Source organism: Rhopalosiphum padi, chromosome 3 (assembly GCF_020882245.1).
Source record: "Rhopalosiphum padi isolate XX-2018 chromosome 3, ASM2088224v1, whole genome shotgun sequence".
Lineage (NCBI taxonomy): Eukaryota > Metazoa > Arthropoda > Insecta > Hemiptera > Aphididae > Rhopalosiphum > Rhopalosiphum padi.
This window is the reverse complement of record NC_083599.1, coordinates 13,744,953-13,766,231: the sequence shown is the minus strand read 5'-3', so window position 1 is coordinate 13,766,231 and position 21,279 is coordinate 13,744,953. Positions and strand designations below refer to the sequence as shown.

The 21,279-nt window shown below is 28.3% G+C and overlaps 1 protein-coding gene across 2 annotated transcripts; it reads right to left on the bottom strand.

Annotated features, from left to right (window-relative positions):
* Positions 1–3,512: 3,512 nt before the first annotated feature.
* LOC132926777 (peroxisomal ATPase PEX1) lies at positions 3,513–19,648 on the bottom strand. 2 transcript variants are annotated; one of them, XM_060991172.1, is made up of 19 exons: positions 19,374–19,648; positions 19,080–19,310; positions 18,194–18,308; positions 17,523–18,127; positions 17,131–17,462; positions 16,562–16,671; positions 16,395–16,502; positions 16,171–16,327; positions 15,425–15,590; positions 15,179–15,338; positions 14,937–15,112; positions 14,737–14,871; positions 14,161–14,225; positions 14,031–14,090; positions 13,753–13,939; positions 13,297–13,459; positions 9,231–9,256; positions 3,748–3,854; positions 3,513–3,670 (listed from the first exon to the last, which is right to left on the bottom strand). In XM_060991172.1, exons 1-19 carry the CDS (start codon positions 19,482–19,484, stop codon positions 3,577–3,579), a joined length of 3,108 nt encoding a protein of 1,035 aa, XP_060847155.1. In that variant the 5' UTR covers positions 19,485–19,648; the 3' UTR covers positions 3,513–3,576. The 2 variants fall into 2 exon arrangements, 1 of the variants encoding a protein (XP_060847155.1); XR_009661525.1 differs by lacking the exon at positions 3,513–3,670 and having other exon boundaries at positions 13,297–13,404.
* Between the last annotated feature and the right edge of the window lie 1,631 nt (positions 19,649–21,279).

The following is a 21,279-nucleotide window of genomic DNA, read 5'->3' as shown; positions in this document are numbered from 1 at the left end:
AAAGTTCAGTTGTTGTAATTGTAAGTGTTGGTCGAAAAGTGACACTAGCCGAAAAAGGGTTACGCCTCATTTTTTCGTTCCTGCCGGCTGTGTTTAGCGTACTTCTATTCTTATACAACAAATTCCTAGATTGTTCTACTGTTCCACAACAATTAAATTTGAAGTTTGTTTGATAAGATATTTAAGTAATAAACAGTAAAATTATTACTAAATTTATTAGTATTTTATTAATAAATAAATTTTTTTTTTTTAATTGTTTAACTTGTAGATATATTTGTAATCAATTGAAAATTTAGTAACTACATTATCACTATTTTTATCATTAATATCCAATATAACATTACATAATATTATGATATTATACGTGTGTAAGACGGAGACAACTCATGCGGGTTCTACGTCCTCTTAAATAAATATAAATTAATGTATTATCTCACCCATTTGTAACCATGTTAAGTTTGCTTAAAAATTAAGAACTAATTTTTTTTATTTAACACTAAATTAGTGTATAAAATTTCAATAAAAAAGTTTAATCAACCCAAATTAATTTATCAACATTAGTTATACTGTTTGATTCTCTCGAACAGCACTTTTCATTACCGCACAAAATGCATATCCAAATATCGTGTACAAAAATCACATAATATCGTACAAATTTATCAATTTTCGTGTATGTATGTAGATATATTTTTTTTTCTTTTTTTTTAGTTTCGGCCCTTAAGACCATCCTGAAAATGATAAACTTTGCCACCTATCCCTATCCTCCGCTACTTGTCTCCATTTGACACCAGGCTCTATCCTTTCCACTTCTCTCTTCACACCATCTTCCCATCTCAACTTAGGTCTACCTAGTGGTTTTTTTCCTATAGGCTCTTCTTCGATCACCCGTCTTACTAAAGTACCCTGTTTGCGCCAAGCATGTCCTGCCCAACTTAGTTTTCGTTTGGCGATCTCTCTAACAATATTCGGCCTCTGAAAAAGTCCTTGGAGTTCCACGTTATGAAGTTTTCTCCATTCATTAGTTTGTCTATCGAATATGGGGCCGAAAATTTTCCGTAGAACTTTTCTCTCGAATATCATTATTCATTAATCTTGATTCTTCTGTTTTTCTTAGCGCCCAAGTTTCTGAGCCGTATAGAACAATTGGTCTTGGTAGAGTCATGTACATTTTGATTTTTAGGGCTTTGGATGTATGTAGATGTATTAAGTTAATTATACATAAAAATAAATTAATAGGTATAGTGATTATTTTGTTCATGTTATAATAATAAATTATTTTTAAATATTCATTCAAATAAGGTAGTTAATAATAGATTAATATTAAAACAAAAATGTAATTAAGTAAACATTATTGTGATTCGTTTTTAATTTTATGATATATTTAACAAATCATAAAAAAAGTTTTATACCTTTTGTAAAATTATTAAAAATTTATACCTATTCAAAGCTCTCTGTTCATAGACGTTTAAAGATATTAGCCATGAGAGTATCAATGTTTTAACATAGCTAATGAAAATATAGGATAATAATATGCTTACATTGCTTGAAAATTCAGCAGCTCTCACAATGAGCCACCAATAGGGTCATCCTATTAAAAGTAAAGAGTTGGATTGCGTTTTATTATGGGTTTTTGACCTCCGATAAAACTGACAAAAAAATTGTTATAAAATAAAGAAGTACAAATAATTTAGTTCTAAAATGACTTTCGATAGTGGTAGGGGGAGGGGGGATAAGAGTCCTCGTCACCACACTATAGGTACCATTCCCTCAGTATAGTGAGATTGATGTCGGTGTCGAGCGTTTTGCACGTTTTTCCGGGAGAAAAATTGGTTAAAAAATGATTTACACCATTCTGCCGTTGCCGTATACAGCACAGACTATATAATATATAACCACGCCACCGAATAGCAATATTCGAATATAATAATATTATTTAACCATCGGGACAGTGTGTGTGTATGAGAGAGGGGGAGGGGGTGCTAATCTAGTTTGCTGTTCACGCCGAGAGCTTTAAATACATTTTTAATAGTATATATAGTATATTTTTCACGGGACACCGGATCCCGATTGATAATGCGCCGAACAGCGCTCGGCGGTGATTGTCGTTTCGAGTAACAAGCGAAAACAGTGTACGTGCTCACACACACACATACCATGTTTATTATTATCATTGCAGGAACGACGTGTGAAACGTTATTACGGGCGCGACGCCGCCGCGGGTAATACTGTGTGTGAAACGAATTTCACGGTGCACGTCGGACCGTGATCTGAGGCGGTGGCGGCGGTGGCGACAAAATCGTATATTTCCGCAATAATTAATATAGGCGAGAGGACGCTCGACGTGAAAAAAAAAAAAAATAATAATAAATAAATAAAACTGCGTTAAAGACGGCGGCGAGAGCGAGTTATAAAGTCATAATAATAATATACATAGCAATTTAAAAACGGCAAAATAGAATATCGCGAGCGGTGTGTTTTGTGCCTCGGCATTATGATGCGATAATATACTACCGCCGTCGCGCGCGCGACGTACTTGAACGTACTCGTGGCGGGCGGCGCGGGGAGTCGGGCAGGGTCGTCGTGTGTTCGCGACGTGGCGATTAGCGCAAAGTGGCGGAAAATTATTGCGCGCGGGCGGGCGACGGCGGTGCGCCCGCGGCGAGTCGTCGACGGGTCCGCCGCTGTTGACCCGAACCGGGTGGTTGTGGAGGGCGGTGTCGGCGACGGGGGGTACCGGGTGACTTAATTGGACGTGAAATGCGCCGGTGATTGAACGACTCTCTCTAGTCACTCTTCGGTCTGCCCTTCGCGCGGTCTCAGCGGCGCGGCGGCGAGAGGGCGGCGGCGACGAGCAAGTATTATTATACGCGAAACGGTGTCGACGACGACGACACCGTGTGTTTGGCGCGCGCAACAACACCTCCGCCGACACTCGTTACGCGATAATGATAAATAATAATATTATATGACATATAAAACTATTAAAATACATAAATGACTTTAAATATTGAATAATAATTAATAGGTATATCAATAATATATTCTTATATTATATTATATATACAAATAATATAATTTTATTTTGCAATTATTTTTGTAGGTATATCATCGTAATTTGCACGATTTTAGATTATGCGTGAAACGAACAAATTTTCGTGTATGTCTGGAAAAGTTTGAAAATCGCATTCTTGTTATTGTTTCGTGGCCGAGCTGATGGGTCATATACGTTAAGATAATTTTGTTATTTTTAATGGCAAAATTGTAATACTTATAAGTTATAACTATAAGATTCAGTAGGCCCGGGTGCAATTAATATTGGAAAACTGTTAAATAAAACCTGCTATTTTTAAGTAATTAAAAATGTTCGGCCGCTACTATGCAAGTTTAGCTTGTTATAATGCAGAATTAACAAGAATATTCAAGGATTTACTGAACCCGGTATTGGAGTCCAACGATTGGAAAAACAATTAAAACCAATTAGCAAACAAACCCGTTTTTTATTTTTATAAAAAAAAACAAAATCACCTCCACGTAAAAAAATAAAACAATACATATTATTATTTTAGTATAAGATAATCATGCGTATGTCGTTTTTTGTTTTCTTTTACTCTCTAAATAGCCTTCTGTGAAACCTCCACTATCGATTCTTTTTCCAGAAAACACTCTATGTCTGAAAATAGTTTAGAATAGTTATTATGATGCGTTTTTCAACTCATACAAATGCGAAACCATTATACGATTACTTACATCTCTGCGTAACGGTCGATATCGGATTGGTGTAAAGATGGTTTAGTTGTTTCTAAAGCATCCCTAAAATCGTCGTTAGTGATCGTTATCTGAGAGTCGACATCCGGCTGTAAAAAAATAATAAATTAATTTAAATATTTTACACAAGAGTGTCTAATTCGACGTCATCTAATTTTCTCAAAAAATATTAATTTTATACAAAATATTTTTATTTTTATAATATTCAAGACATTAAAAATGTCTTTTCAAATAGCGGCCCCTTAAGTATTTTTTCCAATTTTTGTAAGATAAAATATTTTTCGGTGAGTAAAACGGCTTGAAACGTAATTATATAGGTTAACTATTTGGGTCAATTTTATATGATTTTGATTTTACTAACTAAAATTTAATAGGTATACAAAAAAATATGATTGTAATTATAAATATATTTTCCTGTAGCGTTTGATATTTAATCTTTGATGAAATTATATTCACGCATATCTAAATTAACGATTTTTAGTTTTTTTATTGTAATATAATCATTATAAATAATAATTTACTAACTATGATTTGGTTTTTTTAAAAACTGTTTTAAGTCGATGGAACTAACTCATGGCGTATCAAAATTTATATAATACACGATGGTTAGTATGTAGATAACTGGTAAAATAATACGTATATACTCTGTTCGGCAAGAGAACACGTCATGTCCTAAATAAATCGGTACTTCTGCGCATCCCATGTTACATCCTGCCATAGTAAAAGGGTCTCGATGACAGGGTGTAGCTCGGGGATGCACAGAACTAACGTGTTATATTGCTGGACAGCATACAATCATCATTATTTGTGTTAGAAACCACAACATTATAATCGTTTTGTACATCTCAAAAATCGATAATTTGAATTTGAAAAAAAACAATTTAGGGTTCTCTGTGTTGAGTGTTATAGTATGTCATTGGTTGCATATTATACTACAAATACGGTATAATAGTAAAATGCTGAGCATATTGTATTAACGTTTATAAAAAGAAAACAGCGACTTTACAAACAGAACGCATGAATCCTCGACGTGATTAAAAATAAAAAAACTCTTCAAAGACTCGGAAAACCTACAATACAAGGTGATTTTATTAAAAAATTTTTTACTGATGAACATCGTGATTATTTAAACTCAAAAGTGATTGAATTTCGGTATTTTTAATCAATGTTTATCGAGCAAATATAAACAAAGTGATGCGCGTTAAATGCACGTCGGCGACAAAGCGTGGCGCGCGCGCACATGCACACACACACAGATAGACAAGAATAGAACGGGATTATTTAATTGCTGCGGGACATTGGAAAGCCATTGAATTGGCGTCCCCGCCGCACCATCGATCCTTTTGAGGATCGGCTTACCACACAGGGACAGGTTCGCGATAATGACTTCTTTACTTTCGTCAAGTATTGTTTGCGTTGGGTTTCGATTCTGGAAACGGGATATTGGTTTCGCAGCAGTAACACCACAGCCGGTCGTGATGATATAAATATATTTGTAGTTTTTTTTATCTTTATTATCGTTATTATTATTTATTTATTTTTTCTTTTAATGTAAATAATGAGGATTCCAACGATACACTTAAAAATAAACGGAAATAAACGGCGGTGGCAGAGGATTAATAAATACGCGTCGTATTCAAAACGAAATAAACAACAATTCCAGTTCAGCGCCAAAAGCGAGTAAGCAAACTATGTATATAATACCGAATACACGATAAAAGTAAATTGAAGTTTTTTCCGATCCACGACCGCACGACTTGTGATATTCACGCAAATATAAATACAGCTGTTTAAAAGTAAATCTGAAAAGTGCGTTTTTTATATTTTTACTTTAGATGTCTATTCCAAAGGGTTATATGCGGTTTTGTTTTGGTGACTGGCGACTAACCGTCTACGCTATCATTATTATTTTGGCGAAAGGCGAAACAAAATGAATTTTTTATAGTTTTCTAATTAACAGTAATTTTTAGGAAACTTGTTGATTATTAGAAAATATACATAATGCATAATATACTCAGGCCTACGGGAGGATGCACTCGTTTCTTCTAGAATCTAGATTGACGACATCGGCTGATATGGACCGACGCCAACGTTATAGGTATGTGGTGGAAGATTCGTGAGTTTGGACGCATTATGGTTGCCGCCCAAGAGCGTCTCTCATGGATCGAAAAATATAAGTATAAATGATGTAATTTGGTTAAATTTGGTAAATTTTTTGAATGTAGACATTTTCCGGTTATTGACGTCAATTATTAGTTTAGTCAATGATGTTAAATTAATTTATATCGGTGTGGACGACATTCAAGAACATCAAATGATAAATGTATACGTAACAAAGTTTTGTTTTGTTTATTAAAAAAAACAAGACGAAAGTAAATAAACGACCTAACTAGCGATAACCCAAGTAATCATATGAAATGATTTATTAGTTTATTAGTTAGTATCTCCGCTTATATTCTGGCATTTTTTGCGTGCGACGATCCCGTATATTATAAATTATAATCATTAATTGTATTTTATAAGTTGTATTATTTGTGAACTGTTTAAATAAAATTGTAATTAAATTAAAGCGTTGTGGTTTTATCTAATTATAGTATTAAAGTATGGAGAACTAAGAAAAATTTAAAGCAGCAATCGAAAAAAAAAATATAAAAATAAAAAAAGTTGTAGCAATATATGATTTAGTTAGTGTTAACAGTGACAATGAAATAAAGTCGGAGACTAAAAATGAATTAAGAAATACTTAAAATATAGGTGATTATTAAATATTAATTATATTTAATTTACAAAAAAGTAAATGTTGTCTTTTTTAAAGATAAAGGGATTGAAAAAATAAAAGACCAACGACAAAAATCGGATATTTGTCTCCAAAGATAAGCGTCAAAAATGTTAATATTGACTAGCAAAAATTCTCAAAGCTCGAAGTTAATGCAACTGTCTATGTCTCAATACCAAATGTTGATAGAGCTAGAGGTTTTCCGCGTAATTTACTTGCAGTATTATTTTTTTTGTGTTAAGATTATATTTATATTTATAAATTATCTAATTAATTTTAATTTGATAATATTTATTTAATTTTAAATAATAATTAGTATTCAAATGTTTGAATTAGGTACAACTTGAGTAGGGCGTGTTGAAATATAAATATACAAAAGCACAAATTACTTTATACAACGAAAATATATAGAACTAGATGAAACTATGAAATATGAAAACAATAGATAGGGAAATAATAAATTCTACGCGAAGCTGTAGACAAAAAATAGCTAGTCACAAAGGCTTCAGTTGCAATTGACGCAACTGTGAAACTGGTTGTAATACTAAAAAATGTGCTTGAAATGTAGCGGAAAATGTCATAATAATCTTAATTGTACTAATAAATAATTTATATTGTTCATCTATTTTATTACTTTCTATTAGCCTAACTTTGTATTAGATTAAGTAGTGTAAGACGATCAATTGTTTTATTTGAGGTTTATCATCATTGACCACAAATCTTGGTAAATTACATCAATGATAAAAGATGTACATTTGAATTTAAAACGTGTTTTTCACAACGTTAACCTGCATGATTGAATTATTTTTGCAAATTAAGTTATTGACCCCAAATTACGTAATTTATCAATTTTCGTCATCTACCGTAACATATACATAATTTTTTCGTAATTAAAAATCTCTCGGCGACCATAACGGGAATAAAGTCATGTTACATGTACACTTAAATGACGAGTTTATAATATATTTGTGTATAAGTGTATAATATAAATATATAGGAATATGTTTATTAAAATATTATAATAATGTGGTTATTATTATTATTATTTAGTCATGTGCATTGGAGTACCTATAGGCTATAGTTTAAATGGCAGAATTCTAAGATAGATTTGCTATCAAGTTACATATTAGTAAATAAAGCATTCAATATCATCATTAGTTTTATAATTGGTTCTATTATAAAATAAATAATATGACTTATAAAATGTGTTGGTACATCGAATTGAATAGACTTAAAATTTTTCAAAAATAAAATATGATTAGTTTTATAAATTAAATACATATACATATATAAACATTTATTTTTTTAATATTATTATAATACAACGTCGGTGGACGGATTTTTTTAGGGTGAGAGAATAGAGTTGTTATTAACCGTCGGCATACACATGCGCGCCGCAAATGAATAATTCAAATAATAAAAAAAATATATAAAGAAGATTCCCCCCTAGAGCACGCGCGTACACACGCACACACGTCGGGGTTATCTTATTTTTATTTGCTTGCCGAATCCGAATTGGGGGAACGCTTGCAGGGCGGCGACACATTTCTTTTATACACTGTTATTGTATATTATACGCTGTGTTCACGGATAATACCCCACTTGATTGCCTCATTTGTTTACTCGGTTTAATAATACAGATATGTATTGCACATGCTACTCTATATATATATATATAAACAACCCGCGTTCAACACCATTACGCCGATATCGTCGACTTATAATACGATTATATGTATAATATAATAATATTATATTATTATATTTCGGGTGGAATGGTTCCTGCTCTCTAGACTTGTTCCTATACGTATACTGTGGTCTATACAGGCAAAGTACTAGGAAAAGCATAAACAATTTTGAAAAAAAAGGCACAACATTTTTATTGCTAAATCGAAAAACAATTCTTTAGAGCAATTAAATCGACAACTGGTGCTGACGTCAATGTCAATATAATGAAACAAATAAGATTAATAATAATTGTATTGTATTTATATGTTACCTTTGTATTTATTACATATTAAAGGTGTAAAAATATTATAAAAAACGTGGAATCCTCCAAAGCCATACTGTAGAGGGTTATTCAAATACCCCCTCTACCACCAAAAAAAAAAAAAAATATATCAACTTCGAGTCAGAAAACAATAATTGAAAACAAAAAAAACTCATAATGTTTATACACTATAGTATATATAGAAAATTTAACATTTATAAGATTATACAATTGATCAGTGATAATAAACTTTGACAAGTATACCTAATATAAATATATAATATTATATTACTATATTTACTAATAAAACATACTCCTATGTTTTGTGTTATTTTCGCAATTTAATTAGAAAAGTGTATTATAAAATAAGCATAAACATATTGTGAGAGGAAAACACGTCAGATTTTTTGTCTCATTTTTCCAAGTGTGGAACACGATAAATGTATACATTCGACAGTACATATTTAAAAAATTAAAATATCAAATAAAACCGACGAACAAACACAGATAAAGATTTTAACGTTAAGTTAAGAATATAACCATGTAGGTTAAATTTAACTCGCACTTATAATAAAGTAACATAACTAAACGTGAACTGCTAAACGTACATTTGATATGATACGTATTTGTAAGACAAGGGCAACAAATATGGATGTGGCGTTATTATCTTAATATATTTTAGAATTTTTAGATACTCACATTTAAAGACGACGCACTGTCATGATCTGAAAAAAAATTAAATTTTAGTCAATCATCAATGGTTATATATTATAAAGATATACATTTGTATATTTTTTGTTTTGTATACATTATTTTAAATAAAAATAATAAAAATAAAAGGTTTTAAGAGGTCACTTCCTTAACATGTGTGTTGTCGCCGTCAACGTGCAAAATACCAAATTTGTACAGTAGTTCTAATTGTGTGAGATATAAAGATATAACTAATAAAATTAAATAATAGTGTAAATTTATTTGTTAGCAACTTAAGGGAAAGGCCCTTTCCAAAAGGACATTGTTTGTGTTCTCTTGCAAGATTTATACTGTGTTTTAATTTTCAAATAAATTATGAGAATTTTTAAAGTGTAATTTTATACATACTCATATTATCTTGCTTAAAAATAGAATTATCGTGAAAATTTAATCATACAGCAGATAAAGTTGTTCTCAACTTCAAGTTAGATAATAAAAAAATAGTTTAATTAAATTTAGTTTGTTAGGGATAATACAAAAACATTGTAATTGATAAATAACATTATAATTTATACCCAACGATAATGTATATACTTTGACAATAGTATATTGTACATTAAGCACTTTAGATTGAAAATTGAGTATGAATGAAAAGTAACACAAACCGCTATTGGTCTCTGTCCTCCGATAGTCCGATAAAAATATCTCTGAATGTGTATTTTATGTAAATGTTTTTTTTTCTTTTGACAAGTCAAACATTTTCCTATTATTCGTCGAATATGAAGGATACCATTAAAATACTAAAGAAAATGCCTCGTATCAGATTCCGGTGTCAAAAAAGTAAAATGACATTTGTTAGAACCCTCTTTTATACAAAATAATAATCTCACAAATAATATATTGAATGGAGGCTGATAAATAGTACTGTGAAACTTATTTTACTGTCGTCTGTCAAAACACTGCATAAAGTTATAACGATAGTCATAGTTTATTTAAATAGAATTAGAAATATATAATGCATTTAATTGAATTTCCCCTAAAACTTTAACATAATATACTTGTAATCGTTGAGACTTACAATATCAAACAGATCAAATTTAATAAATAACAATGAAAAAATATTTACTAAATGAACTGTTATATAATTATTAATTGCCTGCTTAATCGTGTATCCTGAGGGTTGATTTGAAATATCTTATCAGTTATCATAATAGTCTTTTTTCCGCTTAAAAATATAAAATAATAAATTGCTATAAATTATTTACTATTGTCCTGATAAAATACGAGTACAATAATATTGATTTAGAGCTTAATTTCTAAAATGACCATATCAGTTAACAAATAATCCATGCTCGCAGTTTGTGAAAAAGTATAAAATATTAAGTAAAAGCAAATAATATTTGTCGGTTCTATAATTATATATAATGTATATATTATACGTTATTCAATTATTTTTTTATGTAAAAACTTACTGACTTACTGTTAAGTTATACTTTAGTTTCATGCAGCGCTATCTATAGAATAAAAATTAAATACTTTTTAAATGGATAAGTTTTGGAATTTTTTTTTGGATTTTTTAATTTCCAAAATAAATTTCTACCATTTAAGATCAGAAAAATAGAGATTACCCCCTTTTTTTAATAAGATTGATACATTACTTATAAATTGTAAGTATTTTAATAATATATATTATAATATTTTTTTATAAAATAATTTTTGATTGTATTATAGTGACTATAGTGGCTCTATGTATAAAACTTATAATTTTTTGTAATAATATGATTAATAAATAACGAGAGGATAGAGAGTAAATTAAGAGATACCAACTACTTCCCAATATTTCCGGCATGATGGGATATACGCAATTCCACCATAATAAAAAAATACTTGTCTGACACGGTAATAATATATGCTTAAGTACCGTCTATAAAATATTTTTTAAATAACTTTTAAACAATGGATACTCTCGGACACCGAAATTTTATTAGAGGTTTTACTGCATATTATACCTCATTGATTATTGATAGTCAACTGGGAAAATACCAGCTACGATTCGTAGTATAACTGTACAAGCCATCGTTTCTTAACCTTTTTAATCACGCGACCTCCCAAAAAAGTATAAAATATGTTCAATATCACTTTGCGACCCCCCCCCCCCTCCTTATCTATATTAAGTATAAATTTGAACAATAAAACTATCATTTCGTTAGGAAACCATTAGAAGTGGAGTGCCCGTATGTATTGATGAGATATCCACAATCCACATTTAATCGACTGATTATTTTTGTGTTATAAAACGATTTTGAATGAAAAATAAAAAATTTTCAATGATAAGGTTAATTTTGTAGATCAGTGTTTTATTATTTTGGACCTACGCGATCCCCTACAGGTCAAGGTGATTGCGACTCCCTGGTTGAAAAACGCTGGACTTTAAGCAACACATACTGACAATGGTACGTGTACTATGCTGGTTTATTTTTTATTAGTTAGAATGTGTTTTTATTATTTTGTTTTTACTATTACTTTAAAATGGCAAAACATTTTTCAAGTGTTATAGTACATTGCTTAATACTTTTTACATATTATACACATAATCAATGTACTTAATACAATTTGTAGTTATCTTGTAGATACTTAAAAGTATCTCTTTGGGGAATGCCAAGGTTAGTTATTTTGACTAAAATGTACCAATCTTCTTGTCAATCATACTGATGGATCTAACCATGTAATTATACTTTTGAAAACTGATAGGTAGGTATATATCATTTATGTTGTCTAAATAGTGATCGATCCAGGTCATTTCATCAAACTCCTACAGCTTTGGTTCAAATATTTAAATTTTCATAATTTTTTAATGTTGATTATTCGAAATTTAAATCAAAAATCTTAAAATTAGCTAAAATAGACATATATTAAAGAATTCAAATCAGTTTTCAGAAATCTTATCATATTATAAGGTCCATCGGAACGATTGATAAAAAGTACATACTAATTAACATAATATATACCTAATAATGTCCATGCGCGAGATGCCGTGTTGGTAACTTGCAAGTGCGCGTGTGAGAGCGCTATATACTACAGTCACGCCACACTAATTGTCATTAATCTCTTACTATGCACATATTTACAAGACCAGCACGGTAGCACGAATGCATTTAGAAAAATGTTAAAATCGAACTCTTTTAAAAATTTTTGCTTGCAATCTTTTTAAAAGCTGTTGATATTTTAAGAAATTATCACAAGGCGACACTAAAAAAAATTACACGCCATAATCAAAATCAACATAAATATAAAAGCCTGAAAAAAGAACATTTCAGTATTAAATAAACAAAACATAATAAATTAGTTAAAATCTTAAAATATCCACTACTTATCAAAATTAAAGGTTCTAACATTATCAGTGTTGTAGTGTTAGTTTTTTTTCAAATATTTTAATTTTTATGCTAGATATGAGCATTTTTAATTTGTAATAGTTTATATATTCTTTTTGCTTAAAAATTTAAAAATCGAAAAAAATTAAAGCTACTACACTGATAATGTTCTAACCTTTAACTTTAATAAGAGGTAAATTCACTCTAATAATATTACAGTCAACAACACATTAATGATAATGAGTTCTACTAAATACAAATTTGCTATGTTACATATAATAATTTGCAAGATGGAGACAATGGATTTTGTAATTTAATATATTTTGCGGCTATTAGCTTTGTATCTGTACTATGTTTAAAATACTAGTGTCTTAGTATATTAAGCCATGGTAATATTGTATATACTTTATATTATACTTGAACTAATTGCAAAACAAAAAAAAATTAATATTTAAATGATAATTCTAAATTAAATAAAAAACAAAGCATATTGCAAATACATTAAAAATGAAAAAGTAAGATTTTATAAATATTTATAAATAATAATGTTTGCTTTAAAAAATATATATACATATATACTAGTAGGTTATAGATGTAGTGAAATCTGGACTAACAAAATAACTACTTGTTTGATATTTTTTTTTATTACTAGTTGTATTCTTTTTATATAATATATTGTATAGCAATAAATATACTTTACATACCTCTCAGTAATCTTTTTTCTGCAATTGAAAGTGTTGTGTATAATAGTCCATTTAAATCTGCACCTGTATAGTTGATTGTTTCAGTAGCAACAATACGTAAGTCAATATCTGAAGACAAAGTAACTTTATTACAAAGTACTCGTAATATATCTTCTCTATCATCCTGGGAAAAAAATAAAATATAATCTTGTTCCATTATGGAGATAAATAACTTAGTTTTACGGAAATAGTAAACAATTTTTACATAATAATCATTACATTATCATAGATACGTTTAAGGATAACAGTAAGCAACCAAAATTATATATAGGAAAAATCTATTAAATTTGGATAATGCAGTCAATACAGTTATACATTTATAGTTGAACAACAATTTTTCATTTAAGGATGGAATGCTTTATATCATGAAATAATCAGTTATAGATATACACCTAGTGAAATAGAAAATAATCTTACCACTGTCGGAATTGGACAATGTAATTTGACACCAATTCTACCAGGTCTTAACAATGCTTGATCAACAAGATCTGGACGAGAAGTGGCCGCAATCACCCACACGCCTTCAAATGTGTCAACACCGTCTAACTGAGTTAGGAATTGATTAACAACTCTGTCTGTTACTCCCGTTTGATCTGAACCACGACTACAAATTCCATTGCATAATATTTGTAAACAAAATAATAAATATATAAAATAATTTACATTATTAAAATATTTTAATTAATAAAACTGACTTGGGTGCAATACTTTCAAACTCGTCAAAGAATATAATACATGGCTTTGCGTTCTGAGCTCTGTCAACATTATCATAAGATAAAAATCCATATAATAACACATATTTTAAAAATTATTTGGATAATTTACCTTTGAAATACTTTTCTAACACTTTCTTCACTTTCACCAACATATTTAGAAAGTAATTCAGGACCCTAAAATATAAACAATATATTTTTTTTATTATTATTATTAACAAATTATACTTAAGAAGACGCCGTACCCGCATGTGTTGTCTGTCTTACTAATGTACATCATAACACATTTGCGTTCAACACTTCACAGAACACATATTGTGATGTTAACTTAAATGTTAGAGTAAATTTACCTATTATCAAATTTAAAGGTAAGAACATTATCTAGAAAATTACATATGCTTTTATTGATATCATTTTAAAGCGAGTTATGACCATTTTAAAGTTGTAATATTTTACATAGCTATAACTCACTTGTCTCAATTTAAAATGATAATATCAATAAAAGCATATGTCATTTTCTAGATAATATTCTTACTTTTAAATTTGATAATAGGTAAATTTACTTTAAAATTAAAGTTAACATCACAGAATGTATTCTGCTGAACGCAAATTTGTTATGATGTACGTTTGTAAGTTAGAGATAACATATGCAGGTATGACCTCCTCTTAATCAAACATTTTTTCTTACATTGACTGAAATAAAGTTTAAGTTACTTTCTCCAACAATTGCTCTTGCCAACAATGTTTTGCCTGTACCCGGTGCACCATATAATAAAACTCCTGACTGAAGTTTAAGTGGACACTTGCTAAATACATCAGAGTACTAAAATATAGTAAATAAATAAAATTACTATACAATTATAATAGGAGACTACAATTTAAACTTACTAAAGATGGCCAAATAATTGTTTCAGTAATTGATTGTTTGGCTTCTTTTAGACCACCCACTGATGAAAAATTGACATTTTTTTCTTTGAATAATTTTACATTATGCAATGAAAGTGGAACAGTTTTTTCAAAAACGTCAGTTAATATAGTTTTATTCAATGTTTTATCACACCCACCTATTAAAATAAACACATTTTTACAATAATATTAGATACTATCAAATAAAATGATTTTATATTTACCCTTAAATATTTCAAATAAAACTTTATCACAATAATCAATAATATCTTGAATTACATAGTTATCCATTTTGTCACAAATAGACATTAAAAAGTCATCATCTACATCATTATTAAATTGAATTTTATTGAGGCGTTTTGAAATAATTATTTTCCTGTTTTCCTGTAAATTTCAGTAAATATTGTTTAATAGTTTAACAAAATAGGTAAAATAATTATACCATTATCATAAACAGGTTTAATTAATACCTTGTCAATTAATGGTACATGTATCACAGTTTTAAATACATGTTTAAACTGTTTTGAAAATAAATTTTCATTTTCTTGATTTAATGGTTTGGCAGTACAAACAACTCTGATACAATACTGATTATTAGTGTAGTTTTCAATCAATCGCATTAACAAATGAAGAGGTCTAAAATAATAAATTGTATATTAAATATTAATATTATTTGATAAAACACTTATTTCTTACAAACATGATATTAAAATGATACAAATTTTCAAATAATATTAAGAGGACACTACATCCGCATGTGTTGTCTCCGTCTTACAAATATAAAACATAGCAAAAGTGTTTTGTATGGAATAGAGCCACTCAAGTTGTAGTGATAGTTAAAACTCCAAATCAACATACAACTATAAAATTATCTGTGAAATATTGATTTTATTTTTTTAATATAGGAACATATACAAAAAAATATTCTTATTGTTTCAAAATCTATTATTTTTGAACTTCAATAACTTTTTTTGTAATTCCGATATCAAACAAATAAAAATGATATTTTATAACCGTACTTCTCCTGTGTTTATGTGGTGAAAATTTTGTTTTTTAGTTATGAGTTTATGACTGTAGCCTTCTTGGTTCTTTCCCGCACAAAAAAGTTTTTGCTATGTTTTACATTTGTTAGACAGTGACAAAAACCTAAGAATAATTAAGAGTTTTCTTAATTAATTTTAATTTCATTTAAAATTTGTTAAAAAGAATTTATTACCGCATATAAATTTTAGACATATCAGCATGCTCATTAGGTTCAGAATTTAAATGACATAAATCATCAAAATCATCAATAACAATAATAGCTGGCTGATAATACAAACATTCTTGAAAATCACTATTTATTTGTTTTTGAACTGTTTCCCATAATTTACCTATAAAAATATTAAATATTTATTAATGATGTTTAAACAACAATATTGATTTATATGTAAAAACAACCTGCTAAAAACCTCCCGTGAATCCAAATAATTTTTACAAAATACGGACACTTAGAAAGCTTATTGCAAAATAATTTAGCTGCTGATGTTTTTCCAGATGCAATCGCTCCTTAAATAAAATTTATAAATTAAGTATTATAGATAAATAATATTTTAATTTGTATTTACCTGTTATCAATAAATTATCAAATGCAAAAAATGTTTGTGGTAAAGTAGTGTAACATTGTAAACCAGGTTTTAAGCATAGAGATCCAGTCTTATTCATTTCTTTAAAACATCTAAAAAAAAATTGTTTATATTTTATTAATTATTTGCATTAAATATGAAATATTCAATTTAATAATAATAAATTAATAAAGTTAAAATAAAATAAAATTAGAAACATAATTATTCAAATGTATCAATCAGATCCAATTGATTTTATGCAACAAAAAAGGTTCATTGTCTTTAAAATAGTAAATTATGGAAATTCTGAATATTGCAATAAAGTTTATTCTGAAATCACAAGATAATGTTTTAAATACAAATCTAAAAATAGTTTATATTTAAAATTCCAATAATGAAGAGTTTTAATTAGCTTTTTATGATTAAAGTAGTTGTAGTGAAATGTTTCTATCAAAATAATTTTAGTTTGTACTTAATTAAATAAACACTTAAAATTATTTAGCAGTTAAAAATATAATTATTAAAATTAAATAATATAATTTTCACGTGTATACTTGATTTGTGAAACATACTTTAATTCATAATGTTCCAGCTTTGAAATGTTAGATAATATACTTTCTGTTATCTGCTTAAGGTCAGTGTTTTTTATGGAATTCACATGATTATTGTGATAGTTTTTATCAGTTTTACTTGTAAATGAGAGCATTCCAAAATTAAATTCATTGAGAAAGACAAAAGGAATATTTGATGGAGAAAATGTCACAAATACATCTATTGCTGATATTTTATTGTATACCACTCGTAGTAAAGTTGAATTATTTAAAACCAAAATTTCTCGAAGTGTGATTTCATCTTTTAATCTTTTTATTGTGCATTCAATAAGTGTTTCTTCCTCAACTATTTTCTAAAATAAAAAATAATGAATAATAATAAACGTTTTACTGTAGTTAAAATGTTAACTTACTATGTTATTTGAAGGGGAAATTTGAATATTCTGAACATCACAGATTTCATTTTCAATTCGGCTTACCGGTTCCAGTATAACCTTTGAGTTCATTTTTAAACCCAACATTTTGCTTAAGATATTGGTAACATAAATAGTTGGCCAAGTAATAACTTCCATTTTCTCAATATTATTCATAAATGGGTCCAGCGGACATAAACGTATAATTATAGATGGGTTTTTAATTTTTGATTTGTTTTCTGAGTCTTCTGATTTGTTTTTATCAAATTCATGAATGAGTGATATTTTAACAAAACTATTCTCAGTAGAATTGGCGTCATTATTTTTAAACATTATTGACATATGTTCTTTAGAAATAAGAGCACAATAATCATATATATAATCAGATTCTAACAATGTTTTTTCAACTAAAATAGTACGATAAATAAAACGATTATGATATTTTGTTATAGGAATACAACAATTTTGATTAATAGCATCTGTTTGAACACTATCTATATTTTGATTGATATTAATGTTTCTGTCTGAAGTCTTTACATTAGGTTTTACAACTATTTCAGTTGATTCTTTTAATGATCCAACTTGTAAACCATTTTCTAAATCATCTGAAAAAATAAAATGTACAATATTATAAAAAACATTATGTTCATGAATTTTGAAAGTATTATTACCTATACAAATTTTTAAATGTACAAACTTTGAAACCCATATTGGAAAAATTTGATTTTTATGAACTATTTGTAGTTGTTGTAATATTCTATCTTGAAGCGAATAATTATTTAGCATCTTAAAAATAAATAGATAAATTTCATTTTGACATTCCATTATTTTAATATAATTAACATTTTACACGTTATGCCATTTATTATATAACATTAAAGGAAATTATATATCTCCATATACATATATAACTATAACTTTATATTTTGTAAAATAACTTAAATGTGTATTAAATCATGTTATAATAATTAAAATACATTTTGTAATGTTGGACTGCGTTAGGTAAAATAGTTTTGCTTTGTAAGGGTATTAGAATTAGATACATTTACACTATTTACAGATAATTTAATGGTTTACACCCGAGCGTCCCGAGCTATGATAATTACTGAAATAATTTTGCTAAAAAAGGGAACCCTTAGTTCTCTAAAATACTGGTTAAGGGAGAAACTATTGAAAATGTTGATATGATATCAATGAATAAATAAATTAAGAGATGTTGTAACTATATGTGTTATTTTCATCTTATTATGATCAATATTTTAATTGTTAAGTGAAATATTAGAGCTTTTAAACATTATTTTACATACACATAATTTAATTAAATATTAAAATATTACAAAAAGCAAACGAGAGAATACAAATAATTTTCTTATCTCTGTAGTTTGATAATAGGTCACTTCACTCTAATATTTAAGCTAACAACACAAAAAGGTATCTATAATATTTACGATTATCAACAGAAACATTGTTACACATTTGATAATATTTGTATAATAATAAATACAATTTCATAAATTTGATAGTCAACAAGCTATTACTTATTATGTTAGTACTTACTAATAAGTCCCAATCTTCATTAGTGACTGGGGTAACAAAGACTCGATCTAATGGATAAATTTGATCAATTAATGAAATCAACACATACTGTGATGCATTAAGTCCTATTGTTGTAGATAGCTCATAACTGATATTAAATGCATCAGCTCCATTTGAATTGCATGGAGTTTGACAATAAGACGCATAAAACTCTTGTTGCACACCATCGATGGCTGTTACTTTAAGACAAACCTATTTTACAACATAAATTTACTAGATTAGTTTCTACAGGAAATGTATATACAGAATATGTACAGTTTGTTTGTTGTGTCTCAAGTCGTTGAGTTCACGAATCAATTTTGAAGATAAATGCACAAAACTATCTTCTACTGGTATAATGTTCACTCGCAACATCCGGTCTTTCATTTTACAAGTCTCTAAACATTAAATTGCGGCTGTAGGTAATAAAATGATTTATATTTAATTACATTAAAATGAAGTTTGTTATTAATTTTTGATCACAAGATTTAGATATTGTGTTATGTATTAGGTATGTTAAAAAGTAAACAATAAATATTTTGAATTTTCAAACATACAAAACGTAAAATACTGATAATATTGTAAGTTGATAACGGGTGGAGGTAGATTTATCTACGACGGAGGTAAATATCAACAGCAACGTAATAATTTTTTGTACCATACTTACGCCTTCAAATGAAATGTTTTTTTTCTAATTTCTAAGTTTAATCTGAGTAACTCCTAATCTGACGGTGGTCATAATTATAATAACGATAATTTTAATTTAATATTAATGTTTGGGATAAAAAATCGTAAAACACTATGGATTTCAAACGGTGTTATTTCAAGATTTCAACCAAAATTAAGGTAAGTATCTAGGTATCGGTGGTTTGTCAAGCATACATATTTTGTCTTAATAATGTGATTATACTTTTAAAAGTTGTTATGAGTTTATTATTGAAACGGATCAGCCAGTTTTCCACAAGCACTAATGCCTATTGGTTCTTTCAAAGATATTTTGAATGGGTAAGTAAGTACCTTTATTTAAAATGTTTAAAAATTTAAATGTTGACTACCCACCTATTCAGTGGCGGCACCAGGGACCATGGCCCAACTTGAAAATGCCTGGACCTATCAGTGGCCCTACCACTAGCCTAACCTTAGACATTATAATATACTCATTCTTAATTTTTTGTGGCCCTACCTTATAATTGTCGGGCTCCCATTGGCCCTACTTAAAAAAAAAATCCTCGAGCCGCCACTGTCACTATTTTACATTGAAATAAAAAATCTTAAAATTTGTCATGAACGATCCTAAGCAGATAGGCATATTAACGATTTGAAGTCTTTCAAAAGTGCATAACACCTAGGTATAATACCTATTACCAACACAAATAATTAATACCTACCTAAATAAATATATTACTACATTACTTACTGATCAAGCGCGCGAAGCTGTGATTGTGACTTATAAGTGCACGAGTGGGAGCGCTCATATATTTCTTTTACATAATCACTAACGTCTAACACTAATGATCACGTATTATTATTATTTAGGTTTAGGAATTACACTCGATATCGGTTGTGTTTTGAGTTTTTTACCAAAATATTTTATGCTTATTGTACAAACATATAGGTAACAAACTATCCTATTTATTCGATAAGAATTCTGTAAACGCATTTTTATTTGTCAATTTTTCATGAATAGTTTATTTAAAAACGACTTCCACTTTTTTTTGAAATTCTTACACACTTTAAAAATCAAAAATATTTTTCAAATGTTAATTGTATAGAAACAAAAAATGACAAGTAGATTTGCTGTAGGTACCTATAGTATGTGACATGTGTCGACTATCGAGTATATTTCAACATTGAGAATGTCACATATATTATAATAAATGGGTTAAATTTAAATTTGTTAATAAACTATTATTGCATACGAAAAACGATTCTGAGCAGAGATGATCTGTGTTACTAATAGTATATTTTATTATATATAATATATATACATATAAATATTAATTGGTTTTATAATAGTAATGTGTTTTACTAATAGGTAGTACCTAATTCAGTGAGTAGAATTAATGTTAGCCGAAAATATTGATATTATAGTGAAGTACTAAATAGTATGTATTTATTTTAAGTTGTATTCATGTTACATTTTAAGTAAATAGGTACACTTACCGAAAACTAGTATAAATAA